This window comes from Lolium rigidum, chromosome 6 (genome assembly GCF_022539505.1).
Source record: "Lolium rigidum isolate FL_2022 chromosome 6, APGP_CSIRO_Lrig_0.1, whole genome shotgun sequence".
Classification (NCBI taxonomy): domain Eukaryota; kingdom Viridiplantae; phylum Streptophyta; class Magnoliopsida; order Poales; family Poaceae; genus Lolium; species Lolium rigidum.
This window is the reverse complement of record NC_061513.1, coordinates 113,333,405-113,347,185: the sequence shown is the minus strand read 5'-3', so window position 1 is coordinate 113,347,185 and position 13,781 is coordinate 113,333,405. Positions and strand designations below refer to the sequence as shown.

At 43.7% G+C, this 13,781-nt stretch overlaps 1 protein-coding gene and 1 pseudogene across 2 annotated transcripts; both read right to left on the bottom strand.

Moving 5' to 3' along the window:
• Positions 1-458: 458 nt before the first annotated feature.
• On the bottom strand, positions 459-2,060 carry LOC124665827 (annotated as a pseudogene).
• Positions 2,037-5,080, bottom strand: LOC124665826 (pentatricopeptide repeat-containing protein At2g33760-like). Of its 2 annotated transcripts, XM_047203194.1 has the most exons (3): positions 2,557-5,080; positions 2,365-2,403; positions 2,037-2,279 (listed from the first exon to the last, which is right to left on the bottom strand). In XM_047203194.1, exon 1 carries the CDS (start codon positions 5,078-5,080, stop codon positions 3,338-3,340), a length of 1,743 nt encoding a protein of 580 aa, XP_047059150.1. In that variant the 3' UTR covers positions 2,037-2,279; positions 2,365-2,403; positions 2,557-3,337. The 2 variants fall into 2 exon arrangements, with proteins under 2 accessions (XP_047059150.1, XP_047059149.1); XM_047203193.1 differs by having other exon boundaries at positions 2,365-5,080.
• Positions 5,081-13,781: the final 8,701 nt, after the last annotated feature.

Here is a 13,781-nt window from a genome sequence, read left to right as displayed (position 1 = left end):
CTTCTGATTCAGTTCGTGGCCACACAAGCAACTGATTGGCATAGAGACATTGACACCGTTCAGCAGCCGCCGGGTGAACATCGAACGGCTGCCCGGGGTGGTATTCTCATCTCTCACATAGTAGATGTGGATGATAATGAAACTCGGGACCACAGTTCAGAACCTGGAATCGAATTGAGTCATAATAAATTTCCAGCTAGTATTTCAGATGGAACGCATGTGTACAGGTTACAGAACAGAAAGTTTCCCAAAAAAAAAAAGATTACAGAACAGATGAATGCATGATGATACCTCTGATTTCTGGGAGCTCAATGAAATCAGTGGAATGTAATAGTCTGAATCCAAAAGCAGGCACAGAGGAAAGCAGCCGGAACAGCACACTACACATATTTAACAGAACGTTTTTAACTAGGGACCAGCCCATATAAGTGCCACCATCAGGCTGTCATCAAGTTGAACATCCACTACCCAAATTGTCAATCCCCCGAAATACAGCCAAGCAAGAAAATGAATCGCTACATAGCAAAAAGAATATTGTTGGTAGTGTGGCGCCGACTCTGGAAGCTCTAATACCCATATGTCGCAGGTGCAAGAGTATCCTCAGATCAGCAGATAAGCGCACAAGATTAGCAGCGTGGCAAGGATTGACACATCAGTGCCTATTCTGAAGGTTGTGTGCGAGGGCGCTGGATCTGTGGTGTTGCTCACAGGAGGTAGGGGTGGCTCTACCACCGTCAGGCTTTGTCAAGTCCCGCATTGGAGCCATTGCTGGTGGCTGCACAGCTTTATAGATGGTCCGAAGGAGGCCACCGTGTTGTTTCTCAGGTTCATGCAAGAATCCACTGCACAAATAAAATCCAAGATGCAGTGTGAGCAAATAATACATTCAAGAGAGGATCCAGTGTACTGCATGAAAATGTTACCAAGAACTTACATTTATATCTGTGAGTTGTCCCAGGGAAATCAGTGATCCACCCCTCCTCCATCTCCCCTTTCTGCACAAAGGCATTAATCTGCGCCGTTGCATCTGAGAAGAAGTCCCAAGGTTGAGAAGGGAACTCGTTCATGAGCAGATGAACATAAACTGGAAGGCCAGCAGACTGCAGGGTCTTCACAAGATGGTTGGTCTGGTTTATCATAAAATTGCTGGTCGATGGGTATATGGACATGTTGCTAACAGAAACAGCATCAGGTAACTGCTTGATATCTGCAATGGAGGAAGGCGCATCTTTGACATATTCGTCGATCATGTAGACAAGGTTACTTGGCTTCCTGCTTGAACTTCACTAGAATTGAGCTGTTTATTGACTGAATCATGACTTTCTGGGTGGTCTGTTTGCTGTAACAAGAATCATCAAGAGCTTTAGTCACTGCATCAACCACACCAAACCCAAGTTTCTCTGCCATGAATGAAGCACGCTGCGAAAATCCAAAAGGGGAGTAAATCAAGACTGAAGTAAGGACTTACAACTCCAGAATAAATGTGTTTTTATTGCATTAATGATCTCATCTTTTTTCTACTCAACTCAACAAGAAATACAGGAGACGGGACTAGTACATCAAAGCCTAGTCAATAAGGTGAGTTGGCACACTATGACTCAAATATGGGTTTGCACTACATGCTTCCCCTTCACATACATTTAAATGCTTACGCCTCGACGGTAATCATGATTCCTGACAAAAACCTTTCCTTTTGCAAAAGCAAAGTCTGATAATCTCATGAAGTTTCCTGCATTCCTTCTTGATAGGCTGAACGAACTCCATGGGTTGGATATCATAGCCGTGAATATGGAAATGTCAGTCATGCAAGTATGTGATTGACCAACGGAAGGAACTTAATAGATGGACCATGAATTGTTTGCCAGATGATTGATTTGTACAACAATGAAATGGCATGGTATAATCATACATAGTTACATATATGACTTAATGTCTAATAAACTGTTTCTTATCAGCACAGGAATACAAATATCAGGTTTACCTCAAAGGAGCTCAGGTGGACTTACACTTCAGGTTGTTTGCAATATCCTCCCAAGTGAGGTTGAGTGTATAGACTTCAGCCATAGGCTTAATATCTTCTATGACAACCGCTAGAGAAGCAAATTGTGAAGTTACAACAGTAGAAACATCCTTTAGGTCAATGGAACTCCCATCTTTTGTCACTTGAAGAGCACAGTCAATGACATCTGCACCATCAGTAACTGCATTTTGATAAGCTAGGTCAGTGCAGTCTGGGTAGTCACCACTAGCACCATTGTGGGAGATAAGTAGAGGTACCCCTGCAATGCAAATGTGAAGGCTGGAGTTCAATAAAAGTACTAGATTGATGAGTTAATAATCGATAGATAAAGGAAGCAGGCGTACCATGATCTGTCTTGGTGCTCTTCAGGTTACTAAAGCAGCCTGCAGCAACAAAACATAAAACAACTCAATAGTCAAGACCAGAGAAGCCATGATCCAAACAATACATTACAACTCGTTCAGATACATCATTGTAGAAAGTGGATTGTTTCTTGATTAGAACAGAGTAAATACTAGATGAAAGATCATCCTGACCAAGTGGCCTGCTTGGGTGTGTGAGTTTCTCGAAGGAACATTTACGGCATAGTGAAGAAATATAAAAGGTGGAATCATCAATGGCCACTTGAGAAGTGATAGGGAAATCAGTCAAGCCACCGTCAACACAGAAGGCACCGTTGTCGATGAAGCCAAGATATTCTGCTAGCGGATCGTAGCTGTAGTTGTAGCTGAGCGCAAAGTCATCGGCAAAGTCAGTACCATAACTTTCTAGCCTGCCTTATGAGCATCATCATCGACTGAAATATAAGGTTTCAGATAATTATCGACCCTGACAGGCCAGATGTAGTTTTTGGGGACTAGTATCCCAGAAGCAAAAGTCTTGATGGATGTCAGATTTTCAGTATTGGCCATATGTCTGATTTGCAGATGGCTCAACAATGCCTTCACCAAGAAAACAGAACACAAGCTTTGTCGTCTTCCTAGCTCTTCCAAGTAAGCTTTTTGAGTTGTTCAACCGTGTATTGCTTTGACAGATGCTCAGATTAAACTGGCTGTAGAAACTGTGATGCTGAGTTTTGCACAAACAAACTGTAAGAGGAGATCACTTAATTTTTTTGTACACTGAAAGTAACTAAAGTTTGCTGTTCCTGAACATTTAACCAAACAGCAGGGGGGCTTATATTCCGACAGTACAACTTCAACTGGAATTATTTGGAAGACTCCAGTTGATGTGAATGTAGTTGTTCGATCCCAAGAAACTCTTTTGTTAATAGCTATTAGTACCAGGAAAGTGTACCTAACAGCAGATGAGAGCTTGTCACCAATATTCCAGACATGAACACTTGCCATCTTTAAAATGGTGAAAGCGGTGCTTATCCCTGACAACGATCTCTCGGTTCTCCACAGCTGACATAAATTTGATAGCGAGATGGCAATCCCCGCATATCCGCAGGTTTTTTATTACTCTGATGGGAGTGGTGCTCCCAGAACTCATCATGAGCCCATATGCTGCTGCCAGTTTTTCACTGTGATATCTAAGTGCACCCTCCCTCTCCTCCTCTTCTAGCTCATGCAGCACTGACTCAGTTTCGGGCATGTAGCCAGCAGCAGTAATCCTATGGATCAGTTCTTCCAAGTACTGGTAAATCTCTCTAGTTTGCCGATGAGACTTTTCGCCCATTCGAAATAAATGGGATGAACCTCCGAGCTCAATCAAGCTGAATCCTATCTGCTTCTTCAATCTTCTCTTGATCATGGTATTCCTCACCTTCTCGACATGGTGCATTTTACCGGACAGAGCATATATGTTAGAAAGCAGAACATGGTAGGATGGATTCTCAGGCTCGAGAGCAATCAATCGCTCAGCCACTTCCACCCCCAGATTGAAATTCTTGTGCATCTTGCATGCCCCAAGTATTGCTGTCCAAACTTCAGGTCCTGGCTCTCCAGGGATATAATCATGTACAAATTGCATTGCTTCGTCAAGAAGTCCGGCCCTTCCAAACATATCAACCATAGAGCAATAGTGCTCGACACGAGGGACCAGTCCATAGACCCTCCTCATGCAAGCAAAAGCATCCCGGCCCTCCATAACTAACCCGGCGTGTGCGCATGCAGATAGAACAGCAATAAAGGTGACATGATTGGGCAGCGGCCCCTCGCGTCTCATCAAACGGAACAGCTTGATCGCCTCATGGCCATGGCCGTGCATTCCGTACCCTGCGATCATGGAAGTCCATGTAACCACGTTCCGCTCCTCGAGCATGTCGAACCACTTGCGAGCCTTGTCCACAGCACCGCACCTGGCATACATGTTCACGAGAGCTGAGCCCAGAAACACGCTCATGTCCATTCTTTCAGAAACAATACGTCTCTCCACTTCGCGTCCCAAGTCCAGTGCACCAGCCTGTGCACAGGCAGAGAGCGTGGCTACAAATGTCATGGAATCCGGCACCGCCTCGGCCACCTGCATCTCCTTGTACACCTCGATCCCCCGCTCGGCGAGCCCATTCTGCTCGTACCCAGAAATCATCGCGTTCCAGGCGACCACGCTTCTATCACGAATTGCATCGAACAGGCTGCGTGCAACAGCTAGCTGGCCGCATTTGGAGTAGAGCACGACCAGCGACGTCAGGACGAAACGATCGGATCCAAATCCGAGGAGGAGGGAGTGCGCGTGGATGACCTTGCCGGTTCGGAGGGCGGACAGGTCGGCACAGGCCTTGGCGGCAGCGGTGAAGGTGAAGCTGGAGAAGGGGAGTGCGGCGGAGAGGAGGCGGCGGTAGAACGCGAGGGCGGCGCGGGGGAGGCGGCCGCGCGCGGCCGCGCGCGTGAGGGATGAGAAGAGGAATGCATCGGGTGCGGGGTGGGAGGTGGCGACGAGGTGCGCGTATGGAGCGGCGCCGGCTGCGACGGCGAGCGTGGCCAGCTTGGTGATGAGGGGGAGGGAGTGGGCGTGGCCGGTGACGAGGAGGCGCGCGTGGGCTTGCTTGAGAGGGCCGGCTCGAGGGCCAGCGAGGAGGAGGGAGCTGTATTCCGGAGAGCGGTGCTGGGAATCCATGCCGGAAGGCTAGAATCGACTCGAGGAATTTGACATTTTCTTTTGGGCGGGAGCTCCACTTCGCACCCACCTCACCGCAGCCAGTTGATAGATCTGAAGAAAACAGTTGACCCGCAAATTTTGTAAAATGAAACCTAAAAATTAGTTACAGTGGGGGCATAATAGACTAACGTACATATTTGCGAAATATATAAAAAAAAAAGTCGATATTCGGGAAGATAACTCGTTCCGCACGCGACAAGTAGCACGTTGTGGTATCAGAAAATCCCTGAAAAATAGTCTCTACTCGCCATGTGCCGTAAGGGGGAAAGCAAGATGGGATGAGAGAGGAGAGAAAAGACAAGGGAAGGTTAGGTTGTGTTTGCTTCTTCCTCTTTTTTTTTCTAGATTCGTTTTTTTTTAATGAAATATCTTGCAAACCGTACGTCCAAATTACGAACCGTTTTTATTTTTGAGACACTCTCATCGAGATCTTCAAACCTAGATCTCATGTTGATAGATTTCGAGATTTTTTTTCATTTCCTATACTACTATGATTGTACTCGTGTTATGTATCTAACTGTACTCGTGCATGAACTGATAAGTACTTCTGTCTTGAATGTATTTGGTGCATTTTTCCATTTACTAGTCCGTGCGACTGTACATATACTCGTTCGTGTGCGCGACTGTATCTATCTTATGTGGTCGACTGTACGTGTACTCGTTCGTGTACGTACACGACTGCACTTACTATACTTATTTGTGTGCGCGACTGTACATATGTCGTATACACAATTATACTTATACTCGTTCGTGTGCGCGACTGTACTCGTATGATACATGTAACTGTACCCGTATGTTGTATATAATTGTACTCGTATGTTATACCCAACTGTAATTGTATTTGTTATTGTACGTATACTCAAGTTGAGAGTACAGGAGTTGGAAGCAACGTCCTGATGGGTTCGTTGCATGAAAGAAAATTTTTACAGTGGTAGCTCTCCTCGGAATCCCAGCAGCACAACAGCGTGGTGGTAGTGGTGGAGGAGAAAAACTGCAGGGATTCGCCAAACCGGAGCAGAATTATGATGGAGGAAGAGAGGGAGCAGCCAGACTTTGGTGTGAAGGGGCAAGGGGTCGGCTGCCCCTCTCCTCTATTTATAGATGGAGGGGCGGCCAAGGCAGCCCCTTGGGCCCCACCAGCGTACGGAAGGAAAGGGGGGATCAGAAATCATCCCCTTCCAAGTTTGCTTCCCTTCCCAAAATTTCTCCCTCGATTTTACGGATTTGATCTTATCCTCCTGGATTTGATCTTATCCCTAGGGGGCTGGCCGGCTGGGCCTTGAGGGCTTGGTGCGGACATGATCGAGACTCCTCTCCGACCAATAACCAATAGCGGTACCTGGAGATCCATAATGGGTCCCACACATTCAGCGATAACTTAGTGATCAATTGAACCATTAACATACGATACCGCTTGCACCCGTTGTATGCACACGTGGAATCTATAACACCCGATCATCACGTGATGCTTCGAAACGACGAGTCTTAGCAACGGTGCATACTAAGGATGATCACTTCATGGATATGCGAATATCGTTAGTGCCCAACTAGTTGGAGGATCGGGACGCCTAGCGTCTTCAACCTTCATACATTCCCATAAAATTTATGAGTTTATGCAGTCTCACTAGATTATATTCTATCATCTTGCAATAAGGTCTTAGATATCACATATATCTCATACCTCACTTATTTTTGAAAATAAAATTTCCAACTCCTTACTTTTCAAACGGATTTGAACTTCAAGTTTTACGGAGACAAGATGATTTTAGGTACTAACTGAAACCATTGCTTTTTGAATCAGCAATGTGAAGTTTACCAAAAGTTTGCAGTAGGACTTAATCATTTCTTGATTCTTTAACAATACGGTACCAGTCCGTAAAGTTACTTGTCAGACTTAACAGTGTTTCTATCTCAATTACAAGACTAGCGCATGGTAGATAACGTATGCCAATTCTATAATTCTAATTCAAAATACTATTTAGACTATGCTCATGATAATTAGTTCAAGTTTTAATCTAATTACTAATGAACTCTCACTTAATACAACATCCCTCATAGTTGTTTAGTGGCACACGATCCATCGTCACTACACCAAGTACGATCATCCTTAGTATCCCATGTAATATAATATCCTGAATAATGGCTTTGGTGGTCTCTTCTTCACAAGCCTTGCACAAGTCCAATTGTATCCCATGTGAAGTCAGCTTATGGTTGTCCCCGGCTTCCCCAATCAATTTTTCTGCTGTTGGATCTTTCTTTGTGTACCATTCCAGAAGCTCCTTAAAGTTACCCTTAATCTTCGATGTACTAGACTCATCATGACCACGAAAAGAAAGGCCTTGTAGAAGAAAGAACTTGACAACACCCAACACAATCAAGAGACGAGCTTTGTATTTTTCTTATTCACTATTACTACCCCGAACAATCACATGTTGAATATTTTGCCTCTGATTTTTGAAAGCCAAATAATGTTATCTAGCCTTATTATGAGCACTGTCATGTTTACCAACATGGCGAATAAGAACACTAGGGCCATCCTTCCATGTTTTAAACCCATTCTTGGTAAATGCTTCAATACCATAGTTTTTAGCTCTTGGTTGCTTTAATAGAAAATAGAAAAAGCAAAAGGCAGCCTCTTTATGAACACTATACTCCAACCAGCTACGGTGATCATCGTACCAATAGTCATGAAAGCTTATGTAGCCACTTCCTACCCATTTTCGTTCATATGTATGATTAGTTGGTTGGCATGAACCCCTACTAATATACTCCCTTCTAGCAAGATCTCTAACATCTGGATCCAATTGCTCAATTGGTTTTCTCAAACCAGGATCCGATTCAATATCACCAGGCCGAAGTGCAGCTGTAACACGGGGATTATTAACACTAGTTTGAGTTGAAGTGCCCAATTCTGTGGTTTGCCATTGGAAAAAGCTATCAATTCTGTTTCTTTTGTTCATCTTGTCCTCCTGTAAAAAATAATTTGTAGCCAATTTAACTAACACAAGCACACAGCTAAGGGGACAGAGCACTGAGCAACCTAACTAACGGAGAAATCTAGACATTCTAACAGTAGGACGAATTTAGGGCAGAGCAAACAAGGGGAAAATGGGGAAACCTAGCTGGGGCGGCGAGCCAGCGACGCGAGGCTTCCGGCTGGGAGGCGGGATTCTGGAGTCTGGAGAGGTGGGCGGCGGGCGCGGATCCGCGGAGCGGCGGAGGCTGGAGCCCGAAGGAGGCAGGTCAGGCAGCGGCGGCCGCGGCGTCCTGGAGGGTGGAGGCGGCGGCGTGATGACCCACAAGTATAGGGGGTGTATCGTAGTACTTTCGATAAATAAGAGTGTCGAACCCAACGAGGAGCAGAAGGTGTTGACAAGAAGTTTCGATGAAGGATTCACTGTAAATGCTCACAGACAAGTATTCAGGGGGTTTTGATATAGCAGATAAATAAAGTACAAGTAAGTAAAATGCGAGAGTAATAATTGCAGCGAGTGACCCAATCCTTTTTAGCACAAAGGACAAGCCAATTTGTTTACTTATGATGACCAAACGTTCTTGAGGACACACGGGATTTAGTCTAGTGCTTTCGCTTCATATAGTTGATTAATCTTCATTGTTTTGATAAGTGTTGTGTGGGTGAACCTATGCTAATGCACCGCCCTTCCTAGGACTAATACATACTTGTGATTAAACCCCTTGCAAGCATCCGCAAATACAAGAAAGTAATTAAGATAAATCTAACCACGGCCTTAAACTCTGAGATCCTACTATCCCTCCTGCATCGATATACCAACGGGGGTTCGGGTTGTTGTCACTCCGGCAACCCCACAATTGGCAAACGAATACAAGATGCATTCCCCTAGGCCCATAAAGGTGAAGTATCATGTAGTCGACGTTCACATGACACCACTAGAAGAATAACACCACAACTTAAATATCAAACCATTAAATATTACTCAACATAGTTCACTACTAACATTTAGACTTCACCCATGTCCTCAAGAACTAAACGAACTACTCACAAGACATCATATGGAACATGATCAGAGGTGATATGATGATGAATAACAATCTGAACATAAACCTTGGTGACATGGGTATACCCTTCGGGTACCCATTATTAGTATACCTGGTTTGGCTCGGCCCAATATGGAGAAGGCCCAACAAGGCAACCCGAAGAAGTAGTTGACTAGGACTCTTGTAAAACCCTAGGCTAGTTGCATATATAAAGCTAGCCAGGGCACCCGATAGAGAGGAGGACAACAGATAGACAGAAGAGATAGACAACATAGCTCCGCTACGGCGGCACCCTGTAAACACATCTATGGTCATATACTGGATTGCTGGCAGCACGTAGGGATCCTCCACCGAGGGGACCCGAAGCTGGGTATATCGTGTGCCCAATCTCGTCCCCGGAATCTCCATCGTCGCTCTCTCCCAAAACCCAAGTCTACTATACGTAGGCATTGCCGAGGTGATCCCTCGTCACTTGGTTCAATGGTTTCACTCAATAGCATCAATAACAAGGAGTAATCAACACCGGGAGAGTTTCCCCTATGAAATAATCAAGATTCAACCCTAGATGTTACAGCGGAGACGAGGTGCAGCGGTGGAGATGACGGTGTAGGTGGTGGAGATGATGATGTTGATGATCCCAATGAAGTCTAGCTCGATGACGGTGACGATGGCGACGATTTCCCCCTCCGGGAGGGAATTTCCCCGGCGGATTTCAGCCTGCCGGAGAGCTCTTTTCTCTCTGGTGTTTTTCGCCCCGCAGAGGCGGCTGTGTCTATTCTCGATGTCCCCCCACGTCTTAGGGTTTTCGAGAGGTGATGTACACGAAGGAGAGATGGCCGAGGGGGGTCGTGGGCCCCCTCCCCACATGGCGGCGCGGCCAGGGTGGAGCCCGCGCCGGCCTATGGGGGGCCATGGCAGCCCTCCTCGGCCTCCCTTTTTGGCTGGCTCCGTCTTTTGGAATAATAAGAGCTTCGGTATATTTTCCGTCAATTGTTGATCTTCAGAAATACTGTATCCTGACGGTGCTTTTTCCAGTAGAATCCTGACTCCGGTGAGTAATTCTCCAATAATCATGAAACATGCAAAATAGGTGAAATAACATAAGTATCATCTCTAAATATGAAACATATAAAGGAATAACAGTAAATTATGATACAAAATAGTGATGCAAAATGGACGTATCAACTCCCCCCAAGCTTAGACCTCGCTTGTCCCAAGCGAAACTGAACTCGGTAAACAAGACCACATGTTTATGGAGTGAAGAGTCGATAAATGAAATACGGACAAGAAGCATCACATTAATTCACACAAGACATTCTAGTGAAAAACTTCCTCATATAACTCGACTTGAGACAAGTAAAGGGAAATCACAAATAAAGGTGCATAGGAAATCATAATTGGTGATGGAAAACTTCGTTCTTGGTCAGGGAATAACTAACAGATTGTACTTATCTTTCGAGTAAAGCCTTTATATTAGAGCTTATATGGCAGATCTTACATGCTCAATCAAAACAATCTCCTCATAATCATTGATAACCTTCAAAGTCATATTCATTCAGATAAAATTTGTACTAAACAAGGAAGAATAAAAGACATGATTAAATAGATCACAATATAAATGGTTGGATCACAACAACTCAATTGCTTGCTTGATATAGAGGGGAAATAGGTTTACTGACTCAACATGAAAGTAAAAGATAGGAATTTCACAGAGGGAAACAGGGATTAAATCATGTGCTAGAGCTTTTCAAGTTTTGAAATCATATAGAGAGCATAAAAGTAAAGTTTTGAGAAGTGTTTGTTGTTGTCAACGAATGGTAGTGGGCACTCTAACCCCCTTGTCAAACAGACTTTCAAAGAGCGGCTCCCATGAAGGATGTTATCTCTACCAGCAAGGTAGATCATCCCTCTTCTCTTTTGTTTACACATGTACTTTAGTTTTATTTAGGTATGACACTCCTCCCAACCCTTGCTTTCACAAGCCATGGCTAACCGAATCCTCGGGTGCCTTCCAACATTTCACATACCATGGAGGAGTGTCTATTTGCAAATTAAGTTGCTTACTGATGAATCAGGGCAAAACATGTGAAGAGATTTATTAATGAAAGTTAATTAATTGGGACTGGAAACCCCGTTGCCAGCTCTTTTTGCAAAATTATTGGATAAGCGGATGTGCCACTAGTCCATTGGTGAAAGTTGCCCAACAAGATTGAAAGATGAAACACCACATACTTCCTCATGAGCTATAAAACATTGGCACAAATAAGGAGTAATAATTTTTTGAATTGTTTAAAGGTAGCACATGAAATATTTACTTGGAGTGGCACAAAATACCACATAGTAGGTAGTTATGGTGGACACACATGGCATAGGTTTGGTTTAAGGTTTTGGATGCACGAGAAGCGTTCCCTCTCAGTACAGGTCTTTGGCTAGCAAGGTTGGTTAGCAAGCACAAGAGTTGAGGGAGACAAACAAATATACATGTGATAGAAACAATCATGCATCTTTCTTGTAAGCACAAACAATTGTAACTTCAGAACACTAAACTCCTTAGCTAACAAGAAAGAAAGATAATGAAATAATATATCTACATGTATTTTCCTCTTTTCTACTTAAACCTCAAAGTATTGTTGCTATTGACCAATGCTAACTTTTCCAAAACCAATTAGATTTACTTGATGCTCCCAAAGTGATTTCAATACTAATAACAAGATCAATCATATAACAGAAATTGCAAACTAAAATAAGGTGTGCAAAAAGTAAATGATAAAACTTCTCATTAATATTTCATAACGATAACTCACACCAAGGGATACATAGATAACCAACTAAAAGAGAGATACTTCCACACTGCAAACCATCTTATATGATAACTTCCCTACTCATGATATGACACTACTTGCTAGTAAAAAGGTAAAAGATAGTGATGATGTGATACCGCGGCACTCCCCCCAAGCTTGGAACAAACCAAGGGGGTGCCAATACCAATGATGAATTACTCTTCGGTGGTGGTGGTGAATTATTCCCGTCATCAGACTTCCAAGGAAGAGGCTCTCCATCAACAAACGACATCTTGGTCTCAGGAATCCTGAAACTGGCAGCATAGCTTATGTGTTTAAACCTGTTTTCATACTCACAGTTTTGATTCTGAACATCATAAAGTTGCGCTTGGAGTTTGTTGGTAGTATTGTGAAGCGAGAGGATATCGTCCCACAGCTTTGCAGTCTCCTTCTTGTGTCCATCAATAAGTTCGGACACAATCTTGTGGAAGATGTCCACTTCACGTTCAGCCTCTTCTTGTAGGTGAAGACCTCTTGTTCTAGCTTCTCCATCCTGTCCTCCAAGCTTCCTTCTCCTTTAGGGCCCCGGACATCTTCAATCTGCAACTCTCCATCTACGAGCAGCAATTCCTTGGGATGCATCTTCAACTCGTTCATATACGGGTTGACGACGTTCTCAAAGAAGTTGTCCTTCGGAGTTCCCGACGAAGACATGGTGGCTCTAGATCTGAAAACAATATCTGGCAGAAAACAGCTCGAAACAAAACACGACGAGAAAACGATATACGGACCTCGGGGGATCCGGGGGATTATATTGAAAAAAAATTCACGACAAAAGGAAAGTACCAGGTCGAACCCGTGTGGAAAAGGGACTCCGAGGTGCTGTCCTCATAGGGCGGCGCGGCCAGGGTGGGGCCCGTGCCGGCCTATGGGGACACGCCCTCGTGCGTCTCCTCTGCTCCGATTCGATCTCGTAATTTTTCATATTTTCTAAAAGTAGCAGAAACATTGTTCGGAAAGTTAAACGCGGACTTTTTATTACCGGAATCGTTACCTATTCGAAGTCGAACTCTGCAGAACTATCAATTTGATCTCTGATGAAAGCTTCCGGAGTCACCACTTGAATAACATCAATATCTTCATTATAAGAATCTCCAGAAATATAATGCTTAAGTCTTTGTCCATTCACCACTTGTGTGGCATCACCTTTCAGAGAACCAATTTTTATTGCCCCCGAACGATACACCTCCACAATGACATATGGTCCTTCCCATTTTGAGAGTAATTTCCCTGCAAAAAATCTGAGACGAGACCGATACAATAGGACTTTATCTCCAACATTAAATTCTCTTTTAATAATTCTTCTATCATGCCATTTATTAACTTTCTCCTTAAAAAGTTTAGCATTTTCATAAGCTTCACTTCTCCATTCATCTAAAGAACTCAATTGTAGTAACCTTTTCTTACCGACAAGTTTAGGATCTTTATTAAGTTCTCTTACAGCCCAATAAGCTTTGTGCTCTAGTTCTAAAGGTAAATGGCAAGCTTTTCCATAAACCATTTTATAAGGAGACATACCCATAGGATTTTTGTAAGCAGTTCTATAAGCCCATAGTGCTTCCTTCAACATACTAGCCCAATTTTTTCTAGATTTATTAACGGTCTTTTCCAAGATAGATTTAATTTCTCTATTTGATAATTATACTTGCCCACTAGTTTGAGGATGATAAGCGGAAGCAATTCTATGATTAATACCATATTTAGCAAGAGTTTTTCTAAAACCACCATGAATAAAATGAGAACCTCCATCGGTCATAAGATATCTAGGTACTCCAAACCTAGGAAAAATAACATCTAAAAGC

Coding starts and splice junctions, on each gene's coding strand:
- LOC124665826 (XM_047203193.1), bottom strand. CDS start 5,080: ATGGATTCCCAGCACCGCTCTCCGGAATACAGCTCCCTCCTCCTCGCT.